This window comes from Balaenoptera borealis (assembly GCF_965194805.1).
Source record: "Balaenoptera borealis genome assembly, chromosome: 20".
NCBI lineage: Eukaryota > Metazoa > Chordata > Mammalia > Artiodactyla > Balaenopteridae > Balaenoptera > Balaenoptera borealis.
The window spans coordinates 18,777,956-18,800,316 of NC_138879.1; the positions used below are offsets into that span (position 1 = coordinate 18,777,956).

General features: G+C 42.3%; 1 protein-coding gene and 1 long non-coding RNA gene across 3 annotated transcripts in view; one reads left to right on the top strand and one right to left on the bottom strand.

Moving 5' to 3' along the window:
- Positions 1-1,333: 1,333 nt before the first annotated feature.
- IKZF3 (IKAROS family zinc finger 3) overlaps positions 1,334-22,361 on the bottom strand; it is a 90,275-nt gene continuing 69,247 nt past the window's right edge. The window contains exons 1-3 of one of the 2 annotated variants that reach the window (XM_082373530.1): positions 18,132-19,997; positions 17,901-18,017; positions 1,334-8,065 (exon numbers count right to left, since the gene is read on the bottom strand). In XM_082373530.1, coding sequence (XP_082229656.1) covers positions 7,362-8,065; positions 17,901-17,985 — 789 coding nt within the window. In that variant the 5' untranslated portion in view covers positions 17,986-18,017; positions 18,132-19,997 and the 3' untranslated portion in view covers positions 1,334-7,361. Of the gene's footprint in view, positions 8,066-17,900; positions 18,018-18,131; positions 19,998-22,361 lie in introns of those variants that run through there. The other variant, XM_082373531.1, reaches the window with a different exon arrangement.
- Positions 8,043-16,833, top strand: LOC309618970. Its single transcript, XR_014238690.1, has 2 exons — positions 8,043-14,033; positions 15,411-16,833. It is a non-coding gene; the product is annotated as an uncharacterized lncRNA (long non-coding RNA).

Here is a 22,361-nt window from a genome sequence, read left to right on the forward strand (position 1 = left end):
CCAGAACTCTCACACCCCCGCTCTTCCTCAGACTCTGGATTCTAGGGGATGGGAGGAAGGGAAGGGAGCTAGGTCTTGTCCCCACTGCCTGCCCTCGGGTGGAAGTTGCCTGCAGGTGCAGGTTTGCACCACAGCCTGGGTGAATGGCCTGCTTGTGTTGAGGGATGGGGGAGGGGGAGGGTGCAGGTGTAGGGTGGCTTCCAACACCAGCACCCCCCCCCCCAAAGCATCAACTTAGTTGCCAAGAAATAGTAAAGGAAGCTATCGTCAAGCTGGAAGGAAGTCCATTCAGCCCCAATCCCAGACCCAGCCAGCTGCCGAGCTCTCTCCTCAGCAGAGGAGTCTCCCTGCTTCCCTCTTTTCTCTCGGAGCTGCTTCTGCTTTGGGAAGGGAGTGAGGATGGGGAAGGCCACAGACCATCCTCTCCAAGGCTGAAAATCAGCTCCTGAGGGGCTATTTTTGAATGTATTTAATGCTCCAGTACACAGGCAGGCTGCAAAGCCATTCCTCTCTCCCTGGCCTTAGCGCTGAGACTGGAAAACCGGCTGGAGAGTCTCAGGGCGGTCTAGGGGTGCTGAAGGGAGGGGGATGGTGCTGAAGACAGAGCCAGTGAAAGCTGCCACCGACCTGGCCCCGCGTTTGCTAGCCCCCAACTTCAGGAACGTCTTCCTCCTGCCTCTTCCACAGAGGAGGGGAAAGGTAAGGTGTTCTGGATGAGGCTAAGCAGAAGACCAGACCACCCCTCAGACTCTCTTCCGACCTCTTCTGAGAGAAAACAGAGGATATCAAGACAGGAAGAGAGCCACATGATCCCGATGCCATTCTCTTAGGAGTTTCCCCCAGCGCCTGAGGCTCGGGCCTCCAAGTATCTACAGACTATATTTCAATGTGGCCGAGTTCAACTGCAAGTTGAGTTTCTCAGTGTGGATGTTTCTGAGACCCCAGAGATGGAAAAATCAGGACTTGCCTATCTTTTAGGAAGGATCCCTGCTGGGAGGGAGGGTGGGCTGGTGTCTTGGAACTGGGAGACACCGTGCCCAATCTGTCGAGCTTGTCACGTCCAGGCCCCGACCTCCTCAGGTCCCCTTAGTGAACTAAGGGCCAGTGGAACCAGAACCCCACCATGGGGACATGGGGGCCAGCAGCAGGATACCAAAGGCAGGTTCAGCAAGGCATCAGGCAAGATGTTTTATTTCAATGATAATTCTGTTTATCTAGGTATTTGAACTTTAAGAAAGAGCCAGAGGGGCTAAATTAAGAAAATATTCCTAGGGGCAGAATTAATTCCATTTTCTGACAGCAGCAACGACAAATGATAGGCATGCACAATGACTAATTTTAAACACACCAGTATTTTTTTTTTATTTTTCAGTGTAAAAATCAAACATCATAAAGAAACTTTGAAAACTATCAGCAGGGTTGTTTGTGATGCGGGAATGCATTCATTACGGTTCTGGGGTTCTGGCGAGGTTAGCATTGCTACATTTCAGAAGCTGATTCTTTACACAGTCTTTGCAGAGGAGTAGGGCACTACAGTGCTCCAAGGGGTCAGACTCCAGGTAAAATCCGAGAGGAGTCAAGAGAGAAGGTCACTGCTGGGCAGGGAGGGCATTTCTGAGAAACCCAGATGAGCGTGCTATGAGCACAGGGCTGTGTCAAAACCACTCGGCAAGTTCTCTCTCCCTCACTCCTGGTGGGAAGGCCACCCTGAGACCCAAACCACGTTCCCTTCTCTGCCCCGCCCCCGCCCCGTCATTCTGCAGACAAGGGTCATCCACAGACCACACGTGTGGTGGCTTTGGCAACCAGAAATTTAAAATAAACTATGGTTTTTCCAGTAGCCAAAATGATCCCTCACTAAAGCTCACAGACTGAGAACTTGAGCATGCAAAACCACAGTCTGGGTGAAGGGATGTCTGCTTTTCAAATGACCTGCTAATTCTTTGCAACCCACAGTAATTTGGTTTCTGTGAACCCACAGCAGCAGGCCCACCGAAAAGGACCTTGTTTGCTAACCTGGAAAAGTCCTTGTGTAAATGAGTCATTGGCAATGGGATCAGTCATTTTTAAGGCTGCCCCATTTTCCTAACCTGTCAAAATGTCTGTTCTCAGTCTTTTTAGGAGAAGAAGAAGCAAAGCTGCACCCAAATTCAGAAAATGAAGTAGGTCCCCCAGATGCATGGCATGGGCTTGGGAGAAGGTGGGTGGCATCATGGGACTGCTCTCCAGGCTTTCTCGAGTGGGGTCGATGGAGAGATGGAGAGTGAGGACCATTTGAGGAAACTCTAAATTGCTTGAAGAATTCATGGTTGAGGGCTTGTAAGACGGTGAGGGAGCAAAGCTAGGCTACTTCCCGGGCTTCAAAGCCATGAAGTATCTGTACCATGTGGTTCACACAGATTGGTTCTAAGGTTCAGCATATTCTTTACTCTTAGGCATTAAAACAACATGAAGGAAACATGTGTGTTAGAGATCAGTTGCCTTCATTGGCAAGTGAATTACTATCACGGTCCTAGTATGGTCTTTGAATATTTTCCATGTCTTTAAATCCAGATACAGGACATATAGTGGAAAATTTACAACCATACAACATAATTCGCCCCCACGCCCACAAAAAACAGAGTAACTTTACCTAATAGACAAAATTACATGAAACCTCACAACGTCCTTGGGAGGTAGATATTGTTATGTCCTTACATTTTAAAAAATCAAAACATTAACATTCCAGTTTCAAATAACAACTCAATATCAGCATATAAGACAGTCCAATATTGTAATATTCAGAGGAAACTTGCCTCCAGCTTCTTCAAAGTGCAAAGACCTGTTTCTCATGTTTTTTAAAAAATTTTTTAAAATTTATTATTTATTTATAAATTTATTTTATTTATTTATTTTTGGCTGCATTGGGTCTTCGTTGCTGCGTGCGGGCTTCCTCTAGTTGCAGCGAGCGGGGGCTACTCTTCGTTACAGTGCGCAGGCTTTCTCATTGCAGTGGCTTCTCTTGTTGTGGAACACGGGCTCTAGGCGCGCGGGCTTCGGTAGTTGTGGCACGCAGATTCAGTAGTTGTGGCGTGCAGACTCAGTAGTTGTGGCACACTGGCTTAGTTGCTCCGCGGCATGTGGGATCTTCCCGGACCAGGGCTCGAACCCGTGTCCCCTGCATTGGCAGGCGGATTCTCAACGACTGCGCCACCAGGGAAGCCCCTGTTTCTCATGTTGCTGGCATGATGTGGGACACGCTATATACAGCTTGGGTAAACAGAGGTACAGTCTTCTGCTATGAGCTCATACAAGTTGAAAGCCTACACCTCTCTTCTAGGCTCTTCCAAGTCCACAGTCTTTGACCCTGGGTTCATTCATCATTCTCAGAACTGTTCAGTCTGTTAGGCTTAGAGAACAGAGTCCTTTCCCTGGGATGACCCAGGTTTAGTATTTGGTTTCAGGTCAAAATTGTCCTCTTTACAGGCACTTAAATCCCAAATCATTCTGCTTTTCTGTACTCTGCCTATAGAGATTCTCTGAACTATACTTTCTGTCTGAGCACAAAAATAGCTCCTAATTCTTTAAAAGATAAGAGAGATCACTGTGTATCTCTTGTCTTCTGCACAGCCTAATTCTATTTTCTAGGACAAAAGTTTCATCACTCCACTTTCTTTTCTCTTCTTGAGCTCAAACTCCTAATTCTGAGTCTTTGTCAAAGAGCCTGGACACTCTCTGAGAACTCAAATCTTAAGTATCACAGAGTTTCCAAATCTCCACTAGAGATCAACATACCTACTCATAGTGGAGTACACTTTAAAGTTAGGACCTCAAACACTAAACATTTAACATTTCCATTACAGTCTTACTGGCTGTCCTGGGATATATATCAGAAGTACTGCTTTTTTCCCCTGAAAACATTCTAAATCTCACATTTAGCAGGAGGAAAAAAGCAGAGGATAAGAACAGTGACACAGAGGCTACTTGGAAAAAATGTTATGTTGACGTGAGATTTGTTAATAACACAGTGTTTCAACTGAGTAAAATTTTGTGTTTTTAAACATTTCTCTTTGCAAAAGAAATCTGAGGTCGTTTTACTTCTGGGCCTGGCAAAATGTTAAGCCTTGCATTTAAAAGGTGAGACATTTTGTCACTGACAAAGTCAGAAGCTGAGTCAGGAACAGTTCAGAATGGGTAACAAAGCATATGATTAGCTAGCTTATCTGTGTCAAGGCTAATACATCTTTTTGGGAGAATGACTTAGGGAATCTAAAGCCTGGTGGATTTATTAACATATTTTTCCTGGTGGTGTTGGTGCAGGGTAATGGGGGAGACACCTCTGTTTAGTTCTCTGCCAGGAGAAACACCTATGCAACAACTCAAATAGCGATAAGGAACATTTGCAGAGCCAGCTCTCGGCCTTTTTTCCATCCTCATCCCAATTCTGCCACCTTGGCTGTAAGGGAACTTTTCACAGGTTTGGTTGTTCCTCAGATTTCGGCCTCCTGGGTGTGTGGTGGGGGCCTGGCTAATAAGAGGGTTGGTGGGAAATGGAGAGAGAAGACCTAGGAGGCTCACGTTCACAGGGACTCTGGCTGAGAAAGGAAACGTGCTGTCGGAAGCTGCCAGGGGACCTCACCGTCCAGCAGGGTCAGATGTGAATCTTGCTCGGTCCTCCTTTCTAGGCATCTTGCTAAGGTTCTCCTTTACCTTCTTTCCCACCCCCAGCAAGGGAGGGGGTTAAGTAGAATAAGGAGTGCCTGCAGAAGTAAGTGTTTACCTGTGTTGTGGTAACCACTACATACCACCTGGTTCAACTTCAAGATTTAAGAATGTGGAGTTTCCACATATACATTTTCTCTGGACTTGACATGTCCCAGTCCAGGCTCAGAATGCGACAACGAAAGTGCAGCCTGTGTGAGTGGTCGCCCCACTCAGAAAACTGACCTCAGAAGAATGGAAATCATTCAGAAAATCCATTACTCACAGAGAAAATGAGGGTCATACTTACAGAGTCCCCAGGTTGGTGGGATGGGCCTTAGTTTCACTATCTTAAGGTGCAGGAGTTGGTCTCTTCACTAAAGACTTTCCCAGTAATCTGGTAGAAATGCTCCCTTTCCCTAGCTTTCTCTCCTACTAATCCTTGCTTCCAAATGCTCTTTCTTTTGTCCCCTGAAGAGTCAACATGATGTGTGATATTTCAAGAATATAATAAGCAGCTCTTCTTTCACAATGGGTATAAGCAACCTGGTGTAGCTTGGAGTCCAGGATTACGGAAATACAGTGAGGTACTGAAGACTACACACCGAAATACATCTAGTCTTTTAGCTGAAATCTCAAACATGTTGGGACTGTTGCCATGAAATTTCACAAAATCTTTTTTCCTGAGACAGACGCCATGCTACAAAGAAGGATAAACCATTTGTGCACTCTGAGGTGGAACATTTTAATTACTGGCAGCACATAAACGAGTTGAGTTTGAGCCTAATGCATAAAGCCCTTTCGAAATATCAAGGCAGATACATAAAACGCTAATCCACCAGGAATTGTGGATTCTTGGCTCTGGTAGAAATGTTCACACAGCTGACTCAATCTGTAAATAGGCTCCATGAAGTTGTCCCTGGAAGCAGAATTTATTTTCCCTAACATAGGTTCTTTAAAAGGAGAGAAAAAAAAAGGCTTTGGCAAGCAGCTGCAGGTGCCCGTTTGTGTGTACACTCTGGGGCAAGATCAAAATACCTTCCTGTTTTTTGTTCCTCCCCACCATCCTCTTCACACCACAACTCAGTGGTTAAAGGAAAAACTTAACAATACTTCCATTTTCACACCAAAGAAATGTGAAACATATATTCATATACATACTCTTCTGCTTAATACCCATACATTAAGAGGTTTAAAAAAATAATTGTGGTTACTGCATAATCACATAAATTTAAAGCTGTAAAGGACCTTCGAGAACATCTAAATCCAATTCCTAATTCTATGGTTGAGGAAACTTAGTTTTAAGAGTTAAGTGATTTGCCCAAAGTCATTTGGCTAAGTAGTGGCAAATATGGAATCAGCAAACAGATTTTGTGACCCTCATTCCAGTGCTAATTTTACAATTATTACATCACTTTTCCTTGATAGCATGTCTCCCATAATTAATGATAAAGATAACCGACACATCTGCAGAACCAAGATCAGACTTTCAGGAATCTTTGTGGAATACAACAGCTCCATTTAAAATGGGGGGATGGGACCCCCACCTCCACCTGCCTGATCGAGGATATCCTGCCAGCAGAGGTGCTCCCCTCCTCACTCCATCCTGAAGCTCAGCTCTGATCATGGTCATCCTCGGTTCCTTTCCTGTGGGGAGGGGGAGGCTAAGTCATACTTTCAGGATTCTTTGGTATTTTTTTTTTGTCAAAAAATCATTGGCAAGTTTGCTTTGGGTTTGTACACCAATATTCCATGAAGGAGATGAAAAATTTTCAGGTGGTTGTTCCTCCTTCCCTCCATCCCTGGTGGTGCTGCTAAACCATTTCCCCCCTCAGAACCAAGCCTGCCAATCGAGATCGTAGGAAATGGATGCCATCACCCACAGTGGACAACCTCCTGGAGTTCCCATGACAGTCTCTATTTAAACCATTAGTTCTTCTGAGATAGAGTTTCTCCTATGCATGAATGGTTTAACCCAAAGCAGCTTTTAACTGGAGACAGGAGGATAAAGAGTAGAAGCAGAAGTACCATCAGAAAACTTGGGTTTTTTTTTTTGCTTGTGTGATAAGAAGTGGATCTGATGCTTGGAGACTAGGGGCTTCAGTTATTGGTAACATTTTATGGCTGTTCTTTTCCTTATTGTTAGACTATAACTTGCGATGGAAGGTTTATATCCTAACCCTTTAGTCTTGTGTGAAGTGCAGAAGGGCAAGGCTTCCCAGCAGGGTCAGCTGGTCAGCAATTCTTCTCTGTGGACCTGGGCATATGGCTAAAAGTCTTTTCCACATATGGCTGATGTATCTCAGAAACAACCTCTCATGCAGCACAACCAGGGGACTCTTCTGGTTGGCAACAGACTCCAAAGAATGCCTGTCTATTGCTGCAAAAGATAATGACCAAATACTTCATTGGCTTTTAAATATCATAAAATTCAAGTCCCTGATGGGAAAACAAAGGTTTCACAAAAGTAGTAGCATGATATATCTGCAAACAGTTTCTGAATGGGGACAGCATTTCTCTGCTGCCCACGTGAACGTGATCCTTTGGACACTAAAATGGCATGAAAAGGGGATCGGAACGGAGTTTGTTTTGAGAGCGATCTGTTAGGCGAGGGGAATTATCATCAGCTTTTAAAAATGATGTTGAATGCTCAGGTGCAAATCATCTCCGGGCCCAGATCTTCACTTCAGCATGGCTCTGTGTTCTCCTCTGGCTATGTGAGACGAGAACTCATAGCGATCGTGGCTTCGATAGCCACACATGTTACACTCAAAAGGGTCACGAAAGCCGTGGCAACCCATGTGAATAGTGAACATCACGTAATCCAGGAAGAGGACTCGACAGTGGTCACACCGGTACACATCCATCACCTCCCCTTCTTTGTTGATCACTTTGATGGAGTCTCTTGGGCAGATGGGTGGGGGCTTGAGGAGTTCGTAAGAGCGGGGCACCTCCTTCAGAAGTGGCATCCCATTGCGGGCCCGAGGAGGGACCACGTGGTTTTGCTGGTAGATGTGATTCTGGCGTTCCTCATGGTTGCTGTCAGTGTCCGTGGAGTCGTGGCCACTGTTGTTGGGGGAGAGGCCTCTTTCAGAAGGCAGGCTCTTCTCTGGCAGCTGGACGTTCTTCTTTTCCAGGTCCTGGGGGGCACCATTCGGCATCTCGGCGCGGGTGAGGGCTATGGGATACATGCTGCTGATAACCGGGACCATCTCTGAGGTGGGAGCAGGCGGTGTCTGGACCAAGGGGCGCAGGGCTTCGGCCCCAAGATAGCTGATGGCGTTATTGATGGCCTGGTCCATCATTCGGGTCTGGATCATCTCACTCTCTTTCTCATACATATAGCTGGGATTATAGCTGACGTCAAAGCAGTGGCGCTTCTCACCTAGAACAAGGGAAAGAAAGAGTGACAAAAGGAACAACACAAAGGCAGAGAGTTTGTAAAATTATTTTCTGGAGTCCTTGAAAAGTGAGGAAGGACAAGTGGCCTGCTCAAGAACACTCAGCCCAGGCAGAATGGTCCCACGCGGGTGCTGAAGTCTCAGGGGACAGTGAGTGACAGCACATGTTTGGACGGTCAAAATAACTGAAACCAGCAGGCAAAAGGGAGAGTCAGAGGTGTCACTAAGTTGAGGCTACAATGTGAGTTGTTTCCACTGCTCATGTCAGAAGGGAACCCTGGAGAAAAGAAGCAAGAGAATACCAGGAGGGGGCTTAAGAGGGGGCGAGGCAGCTGCCAGTATGCAGGAGCATGGGGACCTCTGCACTTCTATTGTTCATGAACTCTGAAGACACGGTCAATCCCCGAACTCTTAGTTTGCTTGTTCTTTTCTGCTTGTAATACTAGGGAGCCGGGGGCCGGAAGTGCTGCAAAAAGTGGGGATGCTCTGGCCTCGGCAGCTTTTTAAATGGCTGCACAGGCAGAAAAAATAGCCCCCAAAACTCCAACTTACCATTCCCCAAACACGTCAGTTATCAGACTGACTGAGATTTAAATAAAAGAGCTGCAAATGTAGAGAGTTGTAGAAAGGCTTTCTTGATGAAAGATCATGATGATCTTTGGCCTCTTCATAAAGTGTTTTATTCTTATTTTGCTTGAAAAGATGTATCATTGATACATATGTGATCATTAGGACTTATCTCACACTTAACTGAAAAATTAACTTGTGGTCACCCTCTCCTACTTCTCATGTCAAACTGCTGAGAAATTTTGAAAACAGAGTTTAGCCACCTTCAGGGCGTGTGGGTGTTGTGTGTTAGAAAACAGAGGCTCTCTGGCCACAGGGAAGGCAGGAGCGGGATCTTCGGTAATGGCAGATGTGCTCAATGGTGAGTGGCTGGCAGAGGCAAGAGAAAGTGGGGAAGATGTGTCAAGGGCTGGAGGTGAGGCGAACATTATTGCTGATGCTTTTTCATTCCGTAGACATTGGATTCTGAGAGATTTGCTCAACCATATCCTCTCTTCCCTAACATTTCCTAGGCATGTTGTGTGTCACTGCCATACAGTAAAGGCTTCAGGGAAGACAAAACACAAGAAAACAAAAAGGATTGGAAGAACCAGTTTCTGTTCTTGAGGTATCTCCAACCTAGGGGGAGAGAAATAAGACTTGGCTAGATGGAATTGGAGAAAAATAAATGTTAAAAGTTGAGAAAGGGCTGCCTTGCTCTATGGAAGCTTTTGATTTTATTTTAAATGCCATGTTTGAGGTGTGTAAGCAGGGTGGGTAACGTGTCTTCTGTAAAAAGAATTAAAAGGGAAGAGCAGGGTGGTTTGTAAATATACAAACTGTATATTTAAGTGTTATGGGAACGCAAAAAATTCAGGAGTACTTGTGGAAGGGAAAGCATTCTTGGAAAACCTAAATTTTGAGAAGGGTCTTGATGAACCGGTAGGATTTAGATTTTCAGAGAGGTAGAAGAGACATTCTAACTGAGGGATGAGCATGAACCAAGACAGGCACGTGGGACCATCCAAGACATGGGCAGGGAGGAGTAAGAGAGTCTGGTTAGAGCAATATCAAGAAGTGTGGAAGAAAGTATTTCTCAAACTTCACTTATTCCTCCACTTTCTGCAATATTCATACCCCAGGGTGGTGTGGTGGTTGAGAGCATGAACTCTAGAGTCAGGTGGTGTGGATTTGATGCTGCCTCATCATGACTAGTTGTGTGACCTTGGGTAAGTTACTTAACCTGTCTATGGCTCCATGTCCTCACGTAAAATGGGGGTAATAATTGTACCTACCTCAATTGGTAAGCGCTTAGAACAGTGCCTGGCACATAGAAAGCACTTGGTAAATGTTAGGGGTTTTAATTTGGTTTGAATCAGCTCGCATTTCCTTCCTTTTTTTGCTAAAGAAATTTGTTTTTTAAGGAAACTTTATATCACTAACATAAACAGAAAACCAGAATCACTTGCCACAAATAGAAGGTAACTATGAAAAATAAAGACAACGAAGCACAGCAATTTATTAAAGTCTGATCAGATACTGTAAGTACCTGGAGACAAAGATCCCCTCTCTCTTTGCTAAAAATAGAGATTACCAAGGGTGTGATTAGTGTTGAAGACAATTAACATCTAATTACGTCTAAATCTTTCTCCTTGGTATAATCAGGAAGACTGAAAGAGAACTAAAAAGAAAATAACTTTCTTGCCATGTGGATCAAGGTTTTCAAATGCTCTGTGAGCCTCTTGGCACTTTGCCTCCAACATTTTAGGAGATACCAAAAAAAGATAACACATGGTGGGACCAAATGATGGGCATTCTGAATAACCAACCGTAGGGTTTAGATCTGGACAAACGGCAAACCTCTACAAACCGCATTGAGCAAGAGATGCCTGTGGTCAAAATGTTATTTTCAGGATATTAATGTAACAGCAATGTGTAAGATGGACCAGAACAGTGAGAAATTGGAGACAAAAAGATCTGCTAAAAGATCTAATCTAATCAGATGGATTTGTCCTGTATCCCCACTACCTTAAGGCCAACCTGACAGTTTCCAGACAAATACCTGAGAGAAAAAATATGCACAGAAAATCACCGTACCTTGGCAACTCAATAAAAAGGAACAGAAACGTAGACCTTTGCCAAAGTAATCAACGGTTCTTCTTTTCAACTGCCAGATTGGATAAGTCTCTGATTAGAGCTGTTCGGAGGAACGAGACTGAGAACATGAAAGCTGTCTAAAGTCACAAATATTCATTCCCCTGAAAGTGACACAGAAATGATGAACTTTGGTTTCCTGGCCTTTTCAAGGTTACTGATGATTTTCCAGTGTGGTTGGCTCTACTCAGTTCCCCAAATACCAGGGGTCCCTGGAAATCTTTTTATCTTTTCGTCTAACAGAGAGGCTCCAGAAAGTTTCCGAGGTGGGGCAGGCACATCACAAACTCTGCTTTTATCTTTTCTCCCAAGAGTTGGTTTTACTTAACTAGGCCTACAATTTCATAATCTATACCACCTGCAGCACATGTCAGAAAACAGCTGAGTGCTGAAGTTGTAAGAGGCAAAACAATAAGAGGAAAATCAACCCCTGGATGAGTGGAAATACGTGACTGAGTTCTGTGGTTAACACAGACCATTGTTCATTGTTAAGAAGATGGGGAGCCTCAGATCTTCACGTGCACGCAACCTGCACTCATCAGATCCCCTCATCTCCGAGTTACGGTAACTTGATTAGTGCAGATGATTATCAGTCACCTGTAGACACGATGACTCAATGTGTATGAAACTCAGAAGGGGTGAGGTACAGTAATTGAAAAGCCAACAGCTCACGTTTCTTTAGTAATACACTCATAAAAAAGGTTAGTCAGACCACAAGAGTGTAACTGCTCCCAAACCTGCACAGAGCTTCTAGTCAAAATCGTACCACACACGTTGGAGTGCTTAATGAGAGAAGCTTCGGGTTGAATTAGAGGTTTTCTTCCAATGATGATACAAATGGCAACAACAAGTCCTAAGTTTAGAAACCAAGCCTACTTGGTTGGGCCATTCCCTACCTGTGATCCCTTTTAAAGGTGTCAATCCCTACCATCTAGGCTTTGGTAACTCTGAACTGAGCAACTGCCTGACCTGAATTGCTGCCATGTGGTGAGGGCATTTGGTTGTTGGCTTCTAAGTGCCAACTTGAAAGTACAGAATCATAGCCTAAAGCTAAAAGGGACCTTAGCTGAGCATGTGGATTTAGACCTCTGCCTTCGGGATGGAGGGACAAGATCCACTACTCCAACCTGTTTACTTCTCTACTTCACAGTACCGAGCACTGTGCCTTATATGTAATACTAAGAAGAATAGCTACTACTTATTGAGCCACTACTATATACCCAGTGCTGTCCTAGGTACTTTGCATATTATCTCATTTTACCTAAGATGAATTATCATCTCTTAGTCAGATGAAGGACCTAAAGCACAAACGAGTTGATTAACTTGCTCAGGTTGCTCAGCTGGTAAATGGAGAACCAGGATGTGATCCAAGGGCCCATAGACCTCAGTATATGTTTGAGCATTAACTGCTGTTTCCTGGCTGCTACCTCGCCCATGGCTGCACAGCCCCACCACTAGCAATGACTTCCGATTCTCTGCTGGGATGGTTCCCATAGGCAGTAGAAAAGCAACTATCCTTTGTTCCATATGGACCAGTAGCATGCATTCAAGAAATATCTATGATGAACAGAGTGGTCAGAATGTCCATAAAGTGCTTAACAGAGTACTGGCACATGTAAGCACTCAATAAGTGGTAGATCTATTACTATTTTGTTATTATTGTTGTTATTTGCCTCACACCATGTTAAGTGTTTTGAAGAATACAAACTTAATTGCAATCCAGGAGGAGATGTAGTATGTACACAATTTCATTACAAGTTAGTATCCTTAATACTATGTGGTGGAACAAAGTATACAGTAGCCAAGAGAGTGGAGAGAGAAAAATACGGACCATGTCTCAAATATGCCACGTAACATGGGACAAATATTAATCTATTCTTTCCTCTAAAGTCTCTTTGAAATCTGAGGTGGTAGTAGAGACAGTTACACACATCACAAAAAGCAGACTGTTAAACTCGCCTTGAGTGCAGAGGGAGAACAGAGAAGAGAGAGAATTCAGGCAAGTATGGGAATGTAGACCACGTGGAGGTTTAGGGGGCAGATGGGAGGGAGGGCATTCCAGACAGTAAGCGTGGAAAGAAGGATTACAAAGAAGTGGGAGTAGTTCATTACCTCTGAATTAAAAGATTAGTCGGCTGAAATGATACATTTAGAAAAGATAACTTAGAGACAGATTGTGAAAGACTCAGAACGAACGCCTGGGTGGTTTGGATTTTATTCTGATGGGGAGCCATTGAAAGATTTTTTGAAGAGGAGGAGAAATGATTTGAACATTAGAAAGATAACAATTCTGATGTTACAGTCATCGTGATGGGGTAATGTGAAATACTGGGGTTTTCTTTAAGCCTTTAAGTTTCTTCAAGTCACTTAACTGTATCTGCTGATGCCTTCATACAATTTCCCAAGTGTATCATCGATTACTCGTACTCCAAGCACATATCCTCCCCGCAAAAAGGGCAGGTAAGTAGGGTAAATGGAATATCTGATGATGATGATGGCTATGATCTCGATCTAAATGAGACTGGAGTGGCTAACAGCTCTTCCAGGAGGAGGAAGGCAGAGGGTAGGAAGCCACAGAACGAGAAGCAGGAAGGAGGAGAGAGAACAGAGAGAGCCATGTGGGTGGCAGTGAGGAAAACTGAGCTGGAAACCATGTTTTGTTGCTGCAGAAGCCTTTGTCCTCTGTGAGTCACTGTGAAGTGCTATTTGGTTGTCATCTGCCCTGATGGAGTCACCACAGATCTTTTCTCAAGAAAACACACCCTCAAGAGAGAACGACTGCCCTTCTTCAAGGCTTTCTCTTCCACCAGCTTTCAATGACTAGACCCTTCCCTTTCCAAAGCCCCTGTGTAGCACACATGACATGCACTGCTCTGGGTGACTTTCTGGGGGAGGAAGGCCTTGGACTGCAGCACTTTATAGACCCGGGCTCTGGCCCTGCTCTGTCACCTACTAGCTGCATCTCTCCATCTTTCCCTTCCCCCTTCCCTCCTTAGTAAAAGAACTTCACGGGGTGGTTCCTAATATCCCTTCAAGCTCAAAAACGTTATGACTTTTGATGCTTATAGGATTAGGGCTTTTGGCCCTTTGGGAAGGGATGGGAGAAGATACTTTTTGCTTTTAGAAACAGGTATTAAAACTGCTTCCTGTTGCTCTGTTAACCAAAGCAGACAATTTCTCATTAGTTACTTCACAGGGAGAACCGACGGTGTTTGCTGAAGTGTCAAAACCTCACAACATGTTTACCGGTGGGTGAGTGAGATCTTTTTTCATGTTCTTTTCAACATGAAAACTTCCTTTAATAAAGTAATACATGAAATTTTAAAAAATAGGGAGATGCTATGGTAACCACTTTGGTCTGAATAACACATCTGTTTTTGGAGAAAGAATGAAAATCAGAAAAAGAAATATGCAGAAATGTAGTCATTTTCCTCCTCCCTTCAGGAGAGAAATCTGGCCTCTATTTTGAGCCAAGTATTTGAAGATGGCCTAGTTAGAAGCATAGTCAAGCAAGTTTGTAACAGGAGAATAAGATTCAGAAAAAAGACAATCCCTAAAGGGCTTAGGTGCTGAAAGCAAGGTCTTCTTGTCCTTTGGAAAGAACAACTAAAAAGAATTATTTTGATGACGTAAAGATGCTGATTTCTAATGAATGTGTGTCAGTTTATTTCCTATTTTATAGAAAGTGATTCAAAATTTCTTGGAGAACTAGGAAAAAAGTGATTTCATTTTTCTCCTACTTGGGTAATTTAATTTTACTCTTACCCTTCAATAGAGGCATGTTTTTGTGTTTCTAAATGCATTTAGACTTAATCCAATCCATCCCTCTTCCTCAGTTCATCTCTAATGGATGAAAAATGCTATCTACTGGTAATTATCTCAAGCCTGTTAGGAAAGTAACAGGCTGACCTGATGGTATAATTTCACCTTTACCCTCGTAGTTCAAGAGGTCAGGGAAGCCAAGCTGTGCAACTGTCAACAAGGATTAAAGGGAGTGACTCATTCTTCCTTCACACTTTACCCATTGCCATTTCCCTGGCAGCTGAATCTTTTCAGAAAATGATGCCTTGGAGAGGAAATATAGGAGAGAGAAGAGAAGGAGGGAAGACATTAGCCCCATATGTTTTATATCACTTCATCCCATATACTGCACAGTGTCATAATGTTCCTTTATTTTCCCCTTGATATTACTATTTTCTATCAAAAGGTGGATTCAGTTAAATGATGGAAGGGGTTTCTCTTATTTTTAAAAAAATCTCTTAAGGTTCAGGGAATAAGCTAATGCTAGAGGATTAGAACAGCGCTCAGGAACAAGAGTATCCCGTATATGGCAGGAGCTCTGTAACCATTTGCATGATAAATGAACGGACGAAAGAGCAAATGAAAAAGTAGTAATGTACTAAGTAAAATATATAAATGTTGAACTAATGCAGCTGTTTTATAGATTCTCAGATTAAATGACATCTTCCTAAAAAAAAAAACTCCTAAATTATATATTATGGTTTATAACAGAAAATAACATACCATATCTGTACAACCTTGAGAAAAAAGTTATCTGAAGTTATACATATGGGTTTATACACAAAAAGTGGTGCTCATTATTGCTGCCTTTTATAATTCATCTTGCAGACTTACAGAATGGTAGAGCTGCGAGGGACCTTCTCGATCACTTCATCACCTGTTCAGTCTACTCATTTCACAGGTGAGTAAACAGAGGCCCAGAAAGGTTACATGATTTGTCTAAACATACACAGTTAAGAAATGACTGAACTGGAATCACAACCTCAGTCTTTTGGCTTCTAATCCAGTGCTCTTCCTACTGCACTTTACCACAATTTATATAAAAAAAAAAAATTCCCCCAGCTATTCAGGGCCCCGAAGTCCTGAAGTTGCTACCTCAGCTTAAATCAAGAGCTAACTCTACTGGGTTTCCTGATTCCATCTCAGAGAGAACACGATGGTTCAGAAGATGACAGAAATCAGTACCTACAAGATCAGCACCTCTCCTGAGTCTGGAAATGGAAGAGTGAAAATCCTCTGGTCACAATGGTAATAAACAAATGGAATGGATCCCTTATGCAATAAGCAAAATGGCATGGACTTGGACATGTGAAACATGTGTTTTTAAACCCATGAAGATACCAAAGCAACTTTTATCTTATTAAGTAGGGCTTTATCTCAAGGATAGGTTTAGGGCAACTATGTGAACTAAGTACCTTCTCTCACATTTTAGTTCTCTTAGACCAACATGCATTGACCATAACTGGATTGAAATTAAGTCACTTTACATTTTTTTTCTTGCCCATTTCTCCCCATGTTCCTCCCCACCCATATCAGCTGCAGCCATTTCTACAGTCAAAACACTCCCCAAATTAAATTATACTCATGGCATAGAATAACAATCCAAGCTTCCTTTTGTACGCCAGCCAGAACCTCTTCACATAAGTACAGCTCAAAAGAGGTATGAGCAATGTTTTAAGATAATGTCTTGGAATCACAATTGGTCCACTGTGCCTAAACCCCACATGGAAGTCACTACACGCCCCCTGACATTTCTCACCAAGGAGAGGGAAGATGGTAAAGAGGAGAGGGTCTCTCTGAAATGAAATTCACCAACTTTAGTCTGACACAGTTTATTCTTAAAGTGACTAAAAGAATACAATAACTTCTCAGTCAAACAACATACAATAAATAAGTATAAATACCAAGCTAGGAGGACAGGAATAAAGACACAGACGTAGAGAATGGACTTGAGGACATGGGGAGGGGGAAGGGTAAGCTGGGACGAAGTGAGAGAGTGGCATGGACTTATAAATACTACCGAATGTAAAATAGATAGCTAGTGGGAAGCAACCGCATAGCACAGGGAGATCAGCTTGGTGCTTTGTGACCACCTAGAGGGGTGGGATAGGGAGGGTGGAAGGGAGATGCAAGAGGGAGGAGATATGGGGATATATGTATATGTATAGCTGATTCACTTTGTTATAAAGCAGAAACTAACACATGATTGTAAAGCAATTATTGTCTAATAAAGATGTTAAAAAAAAAAAAACCAAGCTAGGTAGCTTTGAAATATATGGGTTCTTTCAATATATCTCTATAATTCACATAAAATTAAAAAACTAATTAGACCAGAATTTTAAAATTACCTAAACCAGAATAAAATTTAACCAGATTTAAAAGCCAGGCAGGCACTTGATATCTGTAAAAGCTATTGAAAAGAATAAACACAAAAGGATTGAAGTAAGAAATCAACAGCAGCAGCAAGTAGTTTTGGAAAAACAGACTGACAGGTTTCTAAAATATTATTGGTGTTGAGGGAGGTCTATTTTCGTGTGATAACTATTTTTGTTCAATATCACGGACTTTCAATTTATAGCAAAACCAATACATTAAATTCAGCTGCCTACTTCACAAATACAAATCTATTTTAAATATCATAGTCACATTTATGTAAACATCTGGGAGAATTCAACACAATATTTCTGCCATTTGGCAGTCCTAACACTTTAATGGACATAATTATTTCTTAGCCATCTCATTCTTGCTATATTTTTTGACAATGTGAAAACCAATGGTATAAAAATTAACTCCAGTAAGACAAATGATTAAATCAAACCTTGTTATTTAAATCTATGTATTCCCAACCACTTTCTCTTAAAACCAATTCTCAATCAAATTCAAGAAAATATGGCAATACATTTTAGAGCATGAAAAAAGTTTGAGCATGATAAGGGAACCAAGTTGTAAAACATAGTTGCAAAAGATTACAAAAATGCTATCTTGAACATCTTACTGGTATCAATTGCACAAACTCTCTCATGGAACATATGTCATTTGGAATAAAGAGGAAGGAACAGCATTTTTAACACCAACTTCATTTAAGAAATTGGATACCAGATAATCCCATCTTCAGTAGTTAAGATTCTTTAGTTAAAATATTTTATCATTTGCTCTAGTTACCAAAATGAATCCTGAAGAATAGAAGCTGTACAATGGAAAATCAATTACCTTATTTTAACAGACATTAAACTAGGAAGGGCCTGTGTAGTAAGCATCCTATGTTATCTCATTCAAAGTATCTGCTAACAACAGCAGGAAAAAGGGTTGTATGCTTACCAATGAATTTCTGAGGCATTGAGCTTTTTCGCTTTGCCACATTGCTTGCTAATCTGTCCAGAACGAGAGCTCTTTCACTTCCCATCTCTGCTTTGATGTGTCTCGCCTCCACACTTGCTGGTTTGGAAAAATGAAAAAAGAAGAGGGAAAAGAACACGTTGATAAATGGAGAGAAAAAGAAATAAACTGGAAGGAAAAGTGTCAGAGGTCTGATGCAAACTCTGTTGTTACCTGTTATTACTGCTCAGATTCTTGCCTGGGGTACCTGCTGTGGTCAGTGAAGCCAACACCAGGGCACATTCAAATCTTGCAGTCTTATGCCGACATGGGAAAGCCCGACCCATCCCCAACCAGTACCTTCATTAGCAAGAGGAAGTATTAAATAAACAGCCTGGACGTGGTTGGTTGCAAAAAGATAGATAGATGGAGATCTTCTAACCCCCGATCAGCCTTCTTTCTGATTCTGAGTAACTGCATGTGACACCTGCAGACTGATATAATTCTTCTTAACAACTTTGAAAAAAAAAAAAGGACGGTTCCCCAGATTTACTGCTATGTTTATGTTAATAGCACTTTTGAAAATAGATACACTTACCCAGACAGCAAGAAATCTACTCAGTGATTTGTGTATTGAAATTCTGAGTGGTTTTTTCTTTTTCTTTTTCTTTTTTTTCCAGCATGCTCCTTTCAGTTCCTATCTTTTAAATTATATTTTTCTGGTCTCTGCATTATCTGTTTCATATGCTCTTCACATTTCAAAACTGTCTCAGTTAAAATTTCCCTGAGCAACACTTCTGTCTTGAAATTAAAGAACAATTTGTATAATGCATCTTTATTATATTTCTAATGAAAAATGTGAATAGAAACTGCCTAAGAATATGGTCCAATTGTCAATCCACAAATAGACCTTTAAGTGGTATAGGTCTGTTGTTCTCAGACCTGCCTGAACATTAGAATCACCTGAAGAGCATAGAAGACACACATGCCCAGGACCCCCTTCAGATCAATTAAATCAGGATCTCTGGTGTAGGGGCCTAGGCAACAGCATTTTTAAAGCTCTCCAGATGATTTTTAAGATGCAGAAAGAATTGAGAACCACTAGAAGAATATATAAATAGTGCCAACATTGAATCAACTCAATAGTAAATTGGAATAAATATAGTACAATTTAGCCTGGTACAGCAGGCAATACCCAGTAAGAGTTTATGTCTGAAGTTCAAAGAGATACCAGCTGCTCTAAATACAAGGCTTTAAATGTTAACACATGATGCTAGCCAAAGCTAGGGATGAGTAAACTTTTTCTGTAAAGGGTCAGATAGATAGTAAGTATCTTAAACTTTGTGGGACACGTACAGTCTCTGTTCCATATTCTTTGGTTCTTCCTTGACCTTTAAAAATGTAAAAACCCCTGTGCACAAATAGGCCGCTGGCTACATTTGGCCTGAGGGTCATAGTTTTGCTCACCCTTGCCCTAAGCAAACATGTTGTGACGCTACAAACATTTCCCTCTGTTTTATCATAAGCATTTCAGGGTGTCCAAGCTAAAATGAAGTATCTGTACATTCCTAATGTCTCTAAGGAAGAAGAAATTGAAATCAGCTTAAGTGACTAGAGTAAAAAGCAAGTGATGATTTTTACAGAATGGATTTTTTTTCCCCCAAATACATACACAGATTTAGGAATTGTCAGTGCTCATTCTGTAGCTGAAGAGTTTGCTGTGTGAGAGATTCTAATATACAGAAATAATGTCACAAGTTCCATGGTCTCTCAGATATTCAGTATCATAAATTGACATGCCCAGAGAGAAGAAGACTGGCCATCTCTGCAGTAAATGAAGGACAAAGAAAGACTTCAAGGAAGGGACTTCCCTGATGGCACACTGGTTAAGGATCCACCTGCCAATGCAGGGGACACGGGTTCGAGACCTGGTCCGGGAAGATCCCACATGCTGCGGAGCAAGTAAGCCCGTGCGCCAACTACTGAGCCTGCGCTCTAGAGCCCAGAAGCCACAACTACTGAGCCCACGTGCCACAACTACTGAAGCCCGTGCGCCTAGAGCCCGTGCTCCGCAACAAGAGAAGCCACCACAATGAGAAGCCACCGCAATGAGAAGCCCGCGCACTGCAAGGAAGAGTAGCCCCCACTAGCCACAACTAGAGAAAGCTCATGAGCAGCAACGAAGACCCAACGCAGCCAAAAATAAATAAATAAATAAATAGATAGATAGATAGATAGATAGATAGAAAGAAAGAAAGACCTCAAGGGCAAGACTGTCAAGTATGGCCAGGGTGAGAGACCAAAGCCAAATCAGAAAGAGAGAATTCAAAGTATTAAATATTTTTCATTTTATTACTGGCATGGTTTTGGTTCTGTTTTTTTAAAACTCCTTGCCAGTCATTACACAATAAATTATAAAGCTCAGGGTTTTAAAAATTCAAAAATAATGGCTCCAAAAATGAATAAGAGAAGAGAATGATGCCAATGACCATATTTACTAGACTTTGTGAGTTTCTTATCAAAAGTAATTCTATGCTCTAAAGAAATAAATCCCAGCCTCCAGTTTAAGCTATAACAACACTATTTGTGTAAATGAAAACAATAAGGGTCCGAATAAGGGAACTGGGCAGCTTTGGGGCTAGTGGTAAAGCACTGCGACTTTAGCTGACCGATTGTTGTAAATAACGGGCACTTTAGTGACAGAACACTGCTGTTGAGTGAAGTGGGTTAAATTCTGTCCAGCACAGGGATAGGTTTAAATGACCAAACAGGAAACTATTATACATATTATTTCCTTTCACACAAACCACCACCAGATGTGGCACTACCCAGAGCCCCAAGAGCAGAGAGATGAAAGACAAAGGTCTGGGATTTGAAATAAGTTCCTGAGGCTGTTAGGAGGCTTTTTCTTAGAAGCATCAGAGAGGCAGCTAAGTTTGTGCTTTGACTAGGAAAATTCATTCTGGTTCCAGCAACTCTGAGAGGATTAAAGCCAGGTAAGGTCCTCCCCCACCCCCATGCCCGCCCCATGTATTTATTATCAAAAAAGATTTATAGTAAAACAAGAATGAAAAACAGTACTTTGGGAATTTTTTACTTTATCCCCATTTTACCACTACTCTTATTTAGTCTTTTAGTTACTCCTCTAACGGCCCCATCATTACCCAGAGATCTGTCTGTCACTCCCAGTACTTACCGCAAGCGTTATGCTGCCAGTTTAGTTTTTCCATTTGGCTCTCAGCATCTCCCTACATTTTACCAAAGTCACCATCAATTACCACAACCATCTTTCTGAGGACACATACTCTATATACTCTATATTTGGAAGGAGGCTAAAGCGGGGATACACTGACCTAAATAACATAATGGGGGCATGTCACTAAATGGCAACCTTCAGAGATAACATCATCTTTTATCCCTGGTTACTCACCAAGCTTGTCATGACAGTCATTTCTAGGTAAATCTTACTCTGGAAATCAGTGACCAAATGCCTGACATTTAAAAAGATAAAATTCTGGAGTGTTTACGGAGAGACTGATAATTTGAGGCAAGGGTGGAGACTTTCCCATATTCCACAACTCTGGTTGGATTGAAAGGAATCCTCTGAAACTACTAATCTAGAGGGCTGCCATCTACCCACACCCACCTACAGGGTCATTCACTCAAAATATCAGCTCCAAGATCCCAATCCTCACTGTACATGTGAACACACTCTAGAGATTAAGTTCATCTTTACTGAGTTAACTGTGTTTTCTAATTGGCAAGTTAGGCAAAGGCTAAAGTTTCAACTGACTATGGTATACTCTCATTTTCTTTCCCAAACTCTCAGTCTTGTGAGTTGCAGTTGTTGGACAGCTGCTGTACTAAACGAACACCCTTTAAAACACAAAGAAAGGGCTTCCCTGGTGGCGCAGTGGTTGAGAATCTGCCTGCTAATGCAGGGGACACGGGTTCGAGCCCTGGTCCGGGAAGATCCCACATGCCGCAGAGCAGCTGGGCCCGTGAGCCACAATTACTGAGCCTGCGCATCTGGAGCCTGTGCTCCACAACAAGAGAAGCCGTGACAGTGAGAGGCCCGTGCATCGCGATGAAGAGTGGCCCCCACTTGCCGCAACTGGAGAAAGCCCTCGCACAGAAACGAAGACCCAGCACAGCCATATATAAATAAATAAATAAAAATAAATAATTAAAAAAAACACAAACAAACACAAAGAAATGCTTTGGAGTCAAGCCAATCTCTTTGGGATTACAAGGAGTTTAGGCAGGACACTGAAAGGGGGAAAAGAAAAAAGAGGACTTGGCGTTTGGTCCTCTGCTTCAACTTTAAGACCCAACTGTCTATTTATACAAATAGTCTAGACTTGTTATCTTGCCACATCACATCTCAGAATGTAAGTGGAGGGAAACAAGTTTGGCAAGATAGTAAGGGAACAAGATAATGGGTTTAAATGACGAAATAGGAAA